The sequence below is a fragment of the Planococcus citri genome, chromosome 1 (assembly GCF_950023065.1).
Source record: "Planococcus citri chromosome 1, ihPlaCitr1.1, whole genome shotgun sequence".
NCBI lineage: Eukaryota > Metazoa > Arthropoda > Insecta > Hemiptera > Pseudococcidae > Planococcus > Planococcus citri.
In genome coordinates, this window is record NC_088677.1 from 44,862,295 (window position 1) to 44,877,249 (window position 14,955).

Consider the following 14,955-nt stretch of genomic DNA (forward strand, 5'->3'; position numbering starts at 1 on the left):
ATGTGAATGTGATGATGTTAAAAATGGTTAGGTAGTATAGATATAACTTGAGCCATCGTGGAGAATGCGAAAAAAAAAGGTGATAAAATACTAGAAAAATGCAATATCATCCAAGTTCGTTTTTTTTACGATACGGATGACCAGACAAAGATTTCCAAATACTTCCTTTTGTCTAAGACGTACCTACTACCTACTACCTACCCAAGACACCCAAAATATCGTCGAGTAGGATACGCGGATATGGTTGTTAATTTTTTGTTGCTTTTTTTCGTATTGTCTTAACTTGTTCAGAGTATTAAACTTGAAATTTACTTTTTTATCGTTACACGTCTTTGAGCAATTATATCAACTGTGCGTATATCCTTTGTGTATATACAAAAAGACACCAGTTGCGGGGGTTTTCTTACCTGGCTAGGGCTAGGTATATTTGTATTTCTTTTTATGGGTAAAAATTTTCACTATTCCGACGTTTCAGTTTTGAAAGTGGTGGATTAAAATTACCTACTATTTATACCTACGTAGCTTGCCTAAGGGCACTTGAAATTTTCAATTTATCAATTAAGATAAACGAGCACGTGATCATAAATAGATCTTGTATCTATATCAATGAACAGGTAAACTACGATTCAGTTGATAGGTACATCGTTTAACTGCTGACATTATCGATATAGGTACCTACTTAATAATTATATACCTATCGTAAGAATATCATGTAAAAGTAATAATTAATTCACCTAGTCTGCAAATTTTAGCTATTTCCATTCTCAATTAAAATAAAATACCTGTTTAAAGATACCTGCAGATGGGTGATCTCGAAAAAAGCACTCGATAAATTATTATGACGTAAGTAAATCTTGAAATTTCATGTCGATGATTTTTGTTCTGCTGGTGCAGTGCTAAATTATGTTATGGTTTTCACCTTCACCGTCCACGGTTTTAAGGAACAAGTACATAGGTATACCTATGTATCTGTTTTGGTATTTTGGTATTTCACATTTATAAATCGATTGTCCAAACTTAGGCTATTTTCAATGGAAAATACGATGCATTTGGGGGAAAATAGATATCTGGATTCGACATAAAAATTATGGCCGTTCGAAGCGCTTCGAACTGGTATATCGAGACTGGGGGAAAATTCCAGTTCTACGTAAATTGGCAATTTGTAATTTAAGGGAGTAAAAAACCTAACCAAAATGTTCACATATCAAATAGAGAGAATAGTAAACTTGGCGTACGTTTAAACGTTCGGCCAGAGAGAGAGACCCCTTGCAGCGTTTGTTAAAAAGAAAATAGTATGCAAATAAAATTAGAAGCCGATTTCAAATATGTGTTTACGGTTGTGCGCTATAACTAAAAGTAATGTTATTCGGTACCTTTGAGAGAAGCCTTAACTCCTTTTTTTATGGAATTCAAAATGATCCGAACACTCGTAAACTCGCTATATTATCGCGCTTCGTACCAACATCACAAAAGGACATTTCTCAATAAACGTCTCCTCGACCAATGAGTTGGTTTTATCGTTAAATTTCTTTACGGCCAATATTAACTGTTATTTATTTCATTCTCGTGTAATGACCGTTCCAGTATAAAATGTGAAAAAAAATACTCTTGTCTTCCTTAAACTTCATATCTTTATAGTCTCTTCCTATTATATGTATTTTTTTTGATAATGATTTTCAACATATACACACTTCGATGTTTGACAATCCAACCAAGCCAACTGAAAAGCAGTTCTTTCAATAGGTACAACAGGCACGATTGCTGACTGTATGGGATTCTATTCAAACTTTTCGAGTGCTTGGACTGCTTGGGTACCTCATCTACCAGGCCTCTACCTACCATACGTATCCTTTGGGCTGGGTAAGTTGGCATTTCCATAAGAATTTTAGGTGTGACAAGTTTTTTCGAAGAAAGGTTTCTAGCTATAAAACCGATAATTGATATAAAGTTTTATTTTCTGGAATTTATTATCGCCATTTCTCGGATTCGAAACTCTCGAGGAATAGGGGAAGGAGCAAAGATATGCACATTTTGTTCATCTTCCACTTCCATACTGAAAGAGCTAGGTAGGTATTCCAATTTGAATATTTTGTTTGTAAAGTGGATTTTTTGTCGCATTCGCCGCAGAAAACGCTGCAACTGCAAATAAACCACCCTCGATATTGTAGGTATGCATTATTTAAAATATCAAACTTTCACTGCACGCAAAAAATCAACCAGCGCCACCTCGCCATTTGAAATAGAAAACGCGAACACTTACTCGTATTGTAGGTATAATACATCGACGGTTTGAAAAAATTTCCATTAATTTCCGTCATTTGTTGACATTTTTCATTAGAATTTAGATGCATGCAAATGGCGGTCCCGAAACACCTTTTTTTTTCAAAAAAAGAAAAGAAAACAACGAAATCCCTTTTCTTTTGGTATTTTTATATAAGCTGAAAATATTTTCCGCGGAGAAGAAGTGAAAAGGCGAGGAAATCTTTTCGCGAGTTGAAACGTTATACATAGTAGGTATAAGTACGGTACGTAGTAGCAGTCTCCCTAAAATCTTGAATCAAATATGAGGTTTTATTTTTCAATTACGCACCCTTTTCCGGTTTTTTATTATTAAAATCCATCTTTAAAACGAAGGGCACGTTTCTTCCATTTTGTTTATCCCGGCGGTATACAGTACGCGCGGTAACAGTTGGTATTCAAAAGATAGCGCGACCTATACATGCTAATGCCATCAGACTAGTCAACTTTACAGCAACTCTCGTTCGAGCTTATGGTAACAAAAGCTCTTCTTAAAGACTTTTATCTTCAAACCACTTCGCCCTTTTTGCTTTGAATACTTTATCTGACGCTTAGCCCCGGCCAAATAGCGGCGCTTCATTAAATATAAAAATCCCTCAAGTTGAATTTTAATTATTTGTTTTGCCCAAATATCTACGCTTTTTTCAATCCGTATAATATAAGTATAAGTGTTTCGAAGGTGCCACCACAGCGTGCGTCGCATTGATAAAATTGAATCTGGCGTGAATTAATCGATTTTTAATCAATGCTCAAGCTCATGCTACCTATCGATCCATTTTACATTTAGTGTATATAGGTATAAGAAACACGAAGACGAATGTAAATCCACGTATTAATTACCTCTTAATAGGGTTATTCACATTAATAACTGCAGCGAAACGAGCCAGACTCGATAAAACGTATTATTAAAACGTAGGTAATCATACATACATTGTACAGTTGGCTGGTAGGCATTTTTTCACACTTTAACGCTTCTAAATTGGTGTAAAGAAATCTAAATTCTAATTGATGTAATGAATAAGGAATCGTCAGAAATCTGCTTTAAAAAGTATAGCAACTTAAATGTTGTATCTACTGCATGTTCGTATAGGAACTTCTCAAAAATCATCTAAATTTGATGTACCTACTGAAAATTTGAATGACTTTTATAAATCCTATGTGTACTAGTGACTTTGAAATATCATCGATTTTGACACATTTAATACTGTTAAACGAAACCGAAACCGACATCACGGTTTCGATCCACGAAGTTTCAGTTATCTACTTATGAAGGGGTTAAAATCTCCAAAGTTTTGCTTGATATTTCTTTCAACAGCATTAAAAAATTAGGAAACAAGCCCCCCCCCACCCCCAAAAAAAATTTAAAAACCGTGATTTTTGTTGATTTTTCACTTTTTGACAATTAAGTAGGTACCTATTATTTTTATTTTTTTCGCTCTATTTTATAATTTTTAAAGTCACCCAATTTTATATAAGAATGACTTTGAGCGTACTTACACTTTTTTGGATCTGGCTTACCCTATTGTTCGTTTTTAAAAATAAAAACGTTTAAAACAATTTCCTGAAAACATAATTAACAAGTTCGAGGTAATTTTTTATGACAAATAGTAAATGTTTCATGGCATCACGACAATCTACGAGAGGAATTGAAGGAGCTGTTTCATCTGCACAAAAAAGGCAATAGATACCTCGTGACGTAGTGAGTTTCAGCTTTCAATAAAGTAATTAATTTTCCTTGGTTTCTTCCATTTCGAAAATAAGCAATTTCACTATAGGGACTATCTCCTAATTCATCCCAAAAACAGAATCAACGCGAGACACCTTTTGAACTCTTCAAATTTAAAATTCGTGAAACTTGGAATGATTGGAGAAAACATTTAGAAAAATTCCAAAAAGTATACCAAATCGTCGGTAAGTATTCTGGAGTCATTACCATAACAATTCGCTCTTTTTTTTAACCTTATGGATTTTATTGAAAATAATTGTTTATAAAATGAGTCAAATTAATCTGGTGTCGTTTTAGGTTAGAAAAGCATTAGGAAAGTAAACGGATTCTACTACCTATTTTCAAATTTCTTCAACCGCAACAGTTTGAAATTATCAAATCACTGGGGAATTATTTTAAAGGGCACAGATTATAGGTGAAACATTACCTATTTTATCGATTTTGATTTTAAAATGTTGGATTTCGATTCGAAATTTCTGGTTTTTTTTTTGAAATATTATTGTGTAATCATTTCATACGAAATGTAGTTGACTCTTGAAGTGCTACAAAAATTGATTATTCTGTTTGGATTTCTGTATTCTGAAGTCGTGGGTCGAAAGATTTATTTTTGTAAACAAAATTTGTATTTGAATTCAGGGAAGTTATCAAATCAACGTTTTTTGGTGAATGCTTTTTCAAAATTTAACGACCTATAATTGATCGCCATGCTTTTCAAATTTTGAAGAAAAAAAATCATTATCTACCCACAAACTGAAAAAAAACTGACATCTCACCAAACCATCCATAATTTCGAAAGGGTTTTTTAAAATTCTAAATATGACAAATTTTAATAAAAAATGAAACGTCTACTATAACCTAACCCAGTTTTTTGTAATTTTGAATTCATTTCTAATTTTCAAATTTAGCATTTTTTTTGGTAAAACACTGAACTGAACAGTAATATGCAGTTGTGTTCATATCAACTATAAACACTTGTATTTCCTCATCAGTTTTTACCTATCGCATACTTATAAGTAGATGGCTTAGGCACTCAAGAAGAAACGTACCATACCTATACATATATCTAAGTATAGTACATAGGTAAATTATGGTTAAAAAATTAATCAAGCGATTTTTTTAAACACTTACTTAAAGAAGTCATCCCTGCAGAATAGTTTGCCTTCTCGACTAAAACATTTATCGTTTAAGGTTTGCGTACAATCAAAACATCGCACACAATTCACATGCCACGATCTTTCTAGAACGTGTAATAAAAATTTATCTAAAATTGGTTTTTCACAGCCTGCGCAAGTAGTATGCATGTTATTTGTAACTCCACCAGGTGAACGACCTGAAACAAAATAATAATTTCATATTTCAATATTTTTCTCGATAATGAATATACTACTGGGTAATGGGCACCTATCTATAATATAGGTATTTCACAATACCACCCTAGAAAAGTATAGGTGTACGTAGCTTGTATGTAATTCCATTTTGTATAAGTATACGAATACTCATTCAAGTGGAAAATTTCGTATATTCGTATTTGATTGGTCGATGGTCGATGTACAAAGGTAAGACTAACTTATACGCGATGATGCAAGAAAATAAATCTGTATACGAATGGTTCGATCCTTCCTAATAATGATACGATCACAAATGAAAAATAATTTTTGCCTCCGCGTGTTGTAGATAGGTATTAATTCGCAACCGCAAACCGACTCGGGTGAATTTTAAACTTAATCATCATTGGTTCGTGTTCATCTAGGTATCCTACAGATGTGAACCGCAAACCACAATTACTATAGGCATGCCGAAGAAATGTAGACTAAAATACTTATGATTCGTTAATCGTTATAAATGTACACAAACGTACCATCTTCCATGATGCTTAGTAAATAGGTACCTATAATATATCCGCATAATATTTTATCAGTACAGTTTACGAATGAGTTTCGAGTAGACATACTCTCTAAATTTAAAGCAGTCAAATTTCACTGCTTAGCAGTCACGACATTTTGCCTTTTTAAAGCAGTAGTTTTTTTTACTGCAAAACAGTGAAAAATTACTGAATTGGTCAGTCAAAATGATTTTTTACTGACCAATTCAGTAATTTTTCACTGTTTTGCAGTAAAAAAAACTACTGCTTTAAAAAGGCAAAATGTCGTGACTGCTAAGCAGTGAAATTGACTGTTTCAAATTTAGAGAGTACTTACTTACTCATATTCTCTCATTTTTTGATAAAAAATATTGGAGTTTCAAATTCCTTCAAAATTGGGTTGAATTTCTGATATTGAAGTAGGCAAAGTTAATATACATACGTAGATACGGAGAAAAATTTAGAAAATCAAAACGTTGAAAGCTATTTAAGTACAACCAGTACAGGCATCTGCATTGGCATTAGCATTACTGTTATCTCCTTTTATCTTCGTTTTCTGACCAAAAATACATTTCATCTCCAAATAAACAAGCGAAACTCAAGCATGCCGCTAAACGTATATCTATCTACCACTGATACCTAATCACAACTAATTAATTAAATATTGATACTTGAGGGTTTCTCGATAAAATTTCCATGAAAAAATTGAAAGAATGTACTTAGTATAAGATTCGGAATTTTGAAGATTAAGTAGGAAATGTAGTAGAAAAATTGATTTCGTTCAAATGACTAATTCTAAAACTATTAGGAAGTAGGCTATAGGTATAGATAGGTACGTATATTTACCCAATATCAAAAACGATGCAGGAAATTAGAAGATACTGTGTTTACTTATCTCAAGTCAAAATGCTGGTAAATAATTAAGTGAGATTGCACGATTGAAAAATAGTACACTATATAGTACATACCATGATCACGGTTCGATGCGAGATAAATTATTTAGGTACCTACCTATAAGAAGTATACTCAAAGCATTTATCGATCTGTTTACTTAATTATTCATGACATCGAGGGTATCAGTATGTCGGTAGTAACAGGAATTTATCATTATTTTGTAGCTTTTGTTTTTGCAATGATGTGTTTTGAGCAACGGTCAAATTACATATAGAACAGATTCATTCAAGAATCAAGGATGAGAGTTTCTATCAATAGTACACTTAAGTACATATAAGGTAGGTATCAAATATCGCCGATATCGGTAATAGGTACCTACCTATCTAAAATGTTCTACAATTTCACGTTCATAGGTACATAAACATCTTTGAAAGTGAGTTGAACAGCAATTTTGAGTTTTTGAGGTTGTAAAGTTTACCTCTTTTAATTTCTGAAATCCTGTTCGAACAGCATTTACTTGGTATGTAGATGACAACCGCAGTCAAGAGGAAAAAAATCGTGATTTATCTGTTTGCATAAAAAACTTTCGCGCTCAAATACGAAAATGGTGATGGATAGGGCCACTTTTAAAACCAAAATCGTTACATGAATAGGTGCTAAGTGAGAAATTCATTTTTTTAAGAAACCAAAACTTCTCTTCGTATATAATTTTACAAGGTGAATTTTTTTGCTGCTTGTATAATCTTTCTTTGCATTAGTTGTGGAGGTATTGTTTAAATCTCATTTGACGTGTAGGTATACCTGGATTTAAAAAATAATAAAATAAAAACAAGAAACATAGTCGAGTAAAGGACGAATAAAAAGCATATTATAAGTAAGTAAGCTTGTGATCAAATGAGTTATTATTCGTCGTGAGGCAACCTGTTGAATAGTTGAATTTCGATGCGGGCCCACTATGAATGAACACAAACATTATCAAAAATATTGGCAAGTTCGGGTTATATGTAGGAGGAGTCAGTTCAAATGCAAACGGATCGAAGAAACTCTTAAAAAATTTGAAATTATCTTTGTTTATTTCGAGTTATGCAAGTAGGTACCTACCTAAATGAAATACTAAAATGGGCTGTTGATTACATTAGATATTTCTCTTACGACGAATTGATTAGTCTACATTTATGATCTCAAGTTTTATGATGGCATAGGCTACAATAGAACCTGATACGTAAGACTAGGAGACAAGAAGTAGGAATAAAGTATTCCAGATCATTACTAAATTAAGATGAAATGAATTAAAAAATTCATGACAAGGAAAATGACAACTTCAAAGTTGCAGGGTAATTGTTTTGCAAGCACGAAAAAACCTTTTTATATTCAGAATTTCGCTTTCTACTTAAGCATTAGTTTTACCAGGAATGAATTATAAAAATGAAAATCGCCAATGTGAAGAGCTTTTTTCTTGCACCGGACTCGACATTCACCTTTAGGTGTAGGTACAGTAAGTAAAAATACAAATATATTTCATTTATCGGTTATTATGCTGTTGACTAATCGATCCTTGAACGTATTGCGAAATAACATTTAACTTGAATACTAATAAATTTAAAACTTCTCGAGTAATTTTTTTATTGTTTTATGTAATATAATATTTTACAACGTCGTTTTAATTATCGTCCACATTGATTGAATTGTACTTCTGTCCTTTAAAGCTTTTTTAATGTTTCGAACGTGGAAAATATATTATTGTTTTGCTAACCTTCGTACTTTCAGCTTGCATTTGCCTCTTCGAGAGGCGTAGTATAGTTGGAAAGCCGTTGCAATAATACGTAGAATGCAATATTATACCTACCTATTCCAAGTACGCGTCAACTTTCTTATACGGAATTGAATTGCCCTATTGTAATTGATTTTTACCTACGATTTTGAGGCATTAAGTACAGAGCTCTGCGAAAGTTCAACTTTTTCATCAAATTACAAATTTTTCTGACAGGTGCTAGAATTATACCGGAAGTCCGGATTTAATTTTTGAGATTTTTCGATCTAGTGTTTCCGTTAATTGAAGTTTTGTTGAAATTTTCCCACTCTCAAGTATGCTATACTTTATTTACATACTTCAGCGATAGAATGTTTGCAAGAGATATCCAACCAAAATAACTCAGAGTTAGGAAAGTAGGTATCTTGAACCTCCGTTTGATGAGGAAACAACGTTTCTAGATGGTACCTACACCTGTACTTCTGAGAATGTATCCTTTTTTACCGAGAAACTAAAAGTAAAATTTCAAGAAACCGATAAGTATTTTAAAATCAAACCACTCATATATAGGTAGGTATAAATACGTAGAAAGCATCTAATTTTTTCCTCAATTTTCATTAAAAAATTTAAAACTAAGAATACCTATATGTACAATTTTTTAGGAATTTGAATTTTTACTGTTTTAAAGAACCCCCCCCCCCCCAAAATGAAAATCGATGTCAAAATTTCAAAGTTTGCATAATTTTGCCTCTCAGGAGCAATTGAAATTTTAAGGAAATTATTTTTTTCAAAAAGCCAAAAGGGCTAAAAATAATGACACCTATGTAGATATGTACATAGATGAAATTTTATGTGGAATACAAACAAGGAACAGAAAACCTTTCTAAGACATTGAACACAATATCCTTTGAACACAAAACAGAACAAACGCGAAAGCTTCATTTCAAAGCCAAAATATCTATTAGAAAGTAAACGGAACAAAAACTTGATTTTTTGAATCTATTTGGTACTCAATTTAGGTTCAAATTTTGCAGTTTTTCTTATGTAGAACTAGAAGAGAGAAAGTGAACATTTCTTTAAAAAATTGGTCTAAAAAAGCAACAAAAAAAAACTAATTTCTGCATGTTCAAATCAAATTTTTATTTTTCTGGGAGTGGAGAGAAGAGTGATCAGTTATCACCTTCTCAGCCATGACTTCATTACACAATTTGAAATTTCAGATTAGCCGATAGCAAAGGAAAGAAAACACATCAAAAAAAATTTTGAACACAAAACAACACGAAACCAAAACTAAACTCCAATTACGAGTAGGTTATTCTCACTGAATTTTATACTTCGAAAGTTTTCTCTCCCTTTTCACTTGGGCTCAAAAAATTATGCGAATTAATCCTGAGGACACTCCCGAATACTCCCAGTCGTATTTCGGGAGCTTGTGCCTTATTGACAGCCAGTACGGCCAGGAGGTATATTCCTATGGTAGCCTACCTATTTTTTTGAAAAAGGTTTTTTGCTGACAAAAGCTGTACTATAGGATGAAAAATTAACCAGAATACTTCAAAATGTCTGAAATGAAAACCATTCGACAAAAGACATCGATGAGCCATAACTTTGACCATTTTTTTAAAAAAAAAAACATTGATGCTATACCAGAAGGATCATTTAGCCCCAAAACTTTCTTCACGACTACTTCACTATCGTCTATTCTGCTTTATCGAACGACTTTTCGACTTCTCTGGACGCTGTAGATGCCTGTATAAGTAGGTACGTGTGGGTTAGATTATAGGAGCAGCCAACATCGTAGACGATGACTGAGTATAGGTAACTTAAATAACGTCACGGTTAAACGAACGAAAAACACGTCTTTAGACGCGCATGTTTATAGGAGACGAAGACCAGAAGGAAAAAAAACAATCGGGGAGGAAAAACAACAAGTGCATCGACGAAATCTTCGTGATAGTTCTATAAATGATATGTTAAAGACAAAAGTACATGTCAGCGTGTGTTGAGCGAAGTCAGAGTCAGGCAAGGCAAAGGTAGTGATATAGACGAAAAAGAAGGTAAAAATGAGAATACATATTATACAGGTATTGTATATACGGTAGCAGGCTGGTATACCCAGCTATAAAAACAACGTCTTATAAATGTGATAAGACACAAAACTGTTAGACCGGAGCGAGTTGAATTGGACACGCGTGGCATACACCACATTCTTTCTATACGGAATAATGCGGAGAGCGCGTATACATAAAAAAAAATCAGTGCAGAGCGAAGAGTGAAAAAAAAGATGTAAAAAAAGCTATATTAAACGGGGCGCGGAGCGAGAGAAAAATACCGTATCGGACGAATGCGACAGAAGTCACTAACATGCGAGATAGAAAAACGGGAGAAAATATACCTATGACAAAAAAAGCTACAGCCAAGCGTCTTTCGCAGACGGGAAGCGCGAGATTTTTTCCAATCGGCGCTCGAGAAAAACGAGAAATCGTCCCAGTAAAAACCGAAGGAAAAAAACCGGTTCGCTCGTGCATAATGTCTACCTCTTTGCGCTGATGCTGATGGACCGAGGAAACTTTGTTTTTGTTTTATATCATTCGGGGGTTCATGCTTGGTTGCGTTTTATGATTTACATGCTGACTATTACAAATCTCCGTATCGGTCAGGCCATTGGTCCGAGCTTAACCGCTAATGTTGATTGATTTTTTTTCTGTCTTGCTGCCGACTTCTTGTTCTTATCTTCAAGTATTCCGTCCAATACAGCACGAATCATGATCGCGCGTATACTAAATGTACCTAGCTAGGTAGGTACCTGCCTATGTAAGTTGCCATTGTGACTAACTACATATACAACAGAGATACCTACGTACAGGTAGATTGGATTATAAGAATTGCTATTAAAAGAAGGTCGATCGGTGACCGACGTTCGCCATACGTCGCGTCATCCATAACAACTCGATCTGCTTCGATTCGTATTGATCGCATTGCACCGTTAATTATTTTCGTTACGGAAGGATTGGTTCATCTTCATAGATGAATCAGACTGACCAACGATGAAATACAAGACACAGATGAATGTTTTTTGGATACCATCTTGCAAATTATGTACTTATACAGCCGCAAATAAGAACCATAGAACGTGCCTTTGCTTCTTCTAATCATTCGTATTTAAACTAATGAACACTACACTAGGTAATATACCTCTCATTTGACCCTTTGTTGAGATATTCGGCGACCTCATACGAAGGAAAAAAACTCGAAAAAATCGTTCACCTCGTTCACCTCCATTCCCTTTTAGCGAAACTACGCTTGTAACATAAACCTACACATATACGTAAGAATAAAAAAAAAAATACGAACACCACCAAACAATAATGCAAAAGCGTAAAGTGCCTTTTGTCCGGATTTATCTACGCACTGATTTATACACCACCGACGACGTTGCTAATCTATCCTAACCTGACCTAATCTAACCCATACTTTTCTCCAGCTGAATTGGCGCAAAAACACCGGCTTTTACAAAGGCCTTTCGTCTTGTAGGTTGTTAATGTGAAAGAAAGTCCGGTCTTTTTTCTATCAGTTTTTACTGTATGGGTCGTTTGGGTTCTTTTTTTGGTTCATTCGGCGAAATTCTCATCTTTGATATTGTGAGTACATATTGTAGAAGTTTAGGAGTGAAATAATAAGGCACTAGAGCTCGAACTTGAAAAGACATGGTTAAAGATGTTCGAATAAAATTTATGACTTTGTGATATGATGGGTTTGAATAGCGTTGTTGTAAAACTGGAATGTTTCCTTCTTACTTTTTTTTAAACGCATATTGCACGAGTTATCGTCTTTTAGTGCGTTATTTACCAACAAACAAGAAATAGTTAACCAGTTCATTTTGGAACTTCTATAAAGCGTAAACGACAAAGCAAAATTTTTCAGAAATATCGAACCAAGTATAAGAGTAGATACCTTATATTTTGTCAATCTAATTCCTAGATTTTGTGTTGAAAATAAATTTCTGCAATTTTGGTAAGAAAATGGAACTGATCCTGCGAGTTTTGAATTTTGCATTTTTCTAGAAGAAAGCCCAAAAAGGACATGAATTTGTGGGAAAATTAAATAGCCGGAATATTTAAAGTACATTTCTAGTCCGGTTATATACGCAAATTACAATCACCAATTTTGATGTGTCTAAGCGAAGATAATTAATTAATTAATGGTACCATAGGTATTCACATATTCCTCAATACGATCGAATTTTTTTCAAAAAAATTCCTCAAAATGCTAAAATACCAAGGCGATTATGAAGCTGCAGCTCAAAAATGTCTCTTTCTCAGTCACATTCTAACCTATAAGTATGCGTTCTGAGAGTCACTTTCAATATGAGTGACAAAAAATGTGTATTTTTGGGCGCTAATTTTTTTTTTTTTAAATACATAGGTACCTACTCTAAAATCTCAATAAATGTGTGATGGGCAGTCAAAACTCTGGAAATGTTTCTCATTAGGTAATACTTATTTCAGTACCTGACTTATACATTTTGAGGGTCATTTGCGACATGAGCGAGAAAATTGTTTTTCGACATTTAATTTTTATGAAAAATTTGAACCCCAAAAAATTTGGTACCACAGTCCCATTTCTCCACTCATCGTAACAAAATTGGACCTGTATTAGTATAGGTGATTGTACATAATTATCTACATGATTCAAAATATAATAAAGAAATCAAGTCTTCGAGTAGTTGGTCATACGTTTTTCAATCGCCATTGATTTCTGCAATTTTTGTATGTACCTGCTACATAGGAGGTATGTACTTTAGAAAATTCAAAACTTTATAGGATTTTCAATTTATCCTTTGAGGAACTAATTCTATGAGTTTTCATGCTCCAAAGGAAAAATGAGTAAAATCTGTGAATCAGTGATCGAGAAGTTCCCTTTCATAAATTTACAAAAAAACACAAATTCTTCATGAATGAGCTTACCTGATACCCACCAATTACAGAAGTCACTAATTTCTACCTACAGAAGAATCAATGAAAGATCAAACACAAGTCAGGAGATTGATGGCTGAAAAAACTACATAGCTACTTCATAAAATTTGTCAAAAATTATACGGATATTTTTTATTATGCCAGAAAGACTAAAAAAAGAAGTCAAACTCATGGTCAAACTGCAGGGAAATAGAAAAAAATTGCATGCAAGCTAAACCTATAAAGTGGGTAATTTTCTTCTCCCGATTTATAGCCAGCAATAATTTTCCTACCGTCTGCGTATAATCTTGTGTGAAGAAGGAACATGTAAAAGAAAACATGCCAAAAATGGCATCTTAATATTTAGATAATGAAAAATTTGAAAACCACGGATGCTCTTTTTGGTATAGGTACTGCTGTCTTTCACTTGGTGACGTTTTATTTTTGACATGAGAAATACCATTTTTGGCATGGGTAGATACGTTATCTTTCAAGTACATGCATCTTTCTTTCAGTGAAACCCCTCCTGACAAAATTAAAACTCATTTTGAAAACAAAAAAACAAAAAAAAAAAAAAATGATTAAAATGAGATGATTGGGAAAACATATTTTTTTACCCATTAAATCTATCATTGAATCTACATACATACAAGTATTTCAACTGTGCCTCATTTTTGTCACCTCAAAATGTAATTTTATCCACTTATAGTATCTCCATTCAAAATTAAAATTTCAAAATTTTCTGTTCGAAAAGTTGAAGCTTTTCAAAAACCTTCAACTGCATAATTCACCTAATAGGTATTTCTATTTTTGCAACTGTAAAATTAATTTAATCCACGATTTCTAGTACATACATAGACATACTAAGAAGCGGGTTGCTCCTGGTGTCCTCTCGGGTAGCCAATGGGTCTCGTTTGAAGTTGTGTCCAGGTGATTCGCATTTGAATAATGAAGCAATAATTGTGAATTTATTTCGTTACTTTAGACGGCGTTTTTGTTTCATCAAATCGCCTGATATAGGTGTAGGTACCCATTCAAAAATTAAGTGTTCCTCCATCCTCTTCCCTTCCTATTTCTCAAAAGTTCAATTTTTATTGTGTACGCTCCTAATTACTTTTGAGATAAGCAGGTATAATTTTTAAAAAAATGAACTGAAGATGACAGTGGGATAAATCATTTTGCACTTTGCAGATAGGTACTTAGGTACCTTAATAATGAAAGAAATCATGTGCACAGATTCATGCACAGATTCGTGATCAGAAGAAAATCACACCTTTTAAACTATCAACGATGTACTAAAATTGAATAATTACTAAAAACCATTGTTTTATTTTCTTGGTAAAAACGTGGTTTTAAAAAAAATAAACAAAAGTGGTTGACGGTGACAACGTAACAATAAGCATGCATTAAGACAACGCATATTTTTTCGTTTGTTATTTATTCTTTTTTAGTGACTAGTGAGTACCTTACC

General features: G+C 33.4%; 1 protein-coding gene across 3 annotated transcripts in view; it reads right to left on the minus strand.

The window, feature by feature from the left end:
• Nucleotides 1-14,955, minus strand: part of Lim1 (LIM homeobox 1) — a 63,034-nt gene that overhangs the window by 46,159 nt on the left and 1,920 nt on the right. For all 3 annotated transcript variants that reach the window (XM_065345295.1, XM_065345294.1, XM_065345296.1), the window contains exon 2: nt 5,153-5,354. In XM_065345295.1, coding sequence (XP_065201367.1) covers nt 5,153-5,325 — 173 coding nt within the window. In that variant the 5' untranslated portion in view covers nt 5,326-5,354. The remainder of the gene's footprint in view (nt 1-5,152; nt 5,355-14,955) is intronic.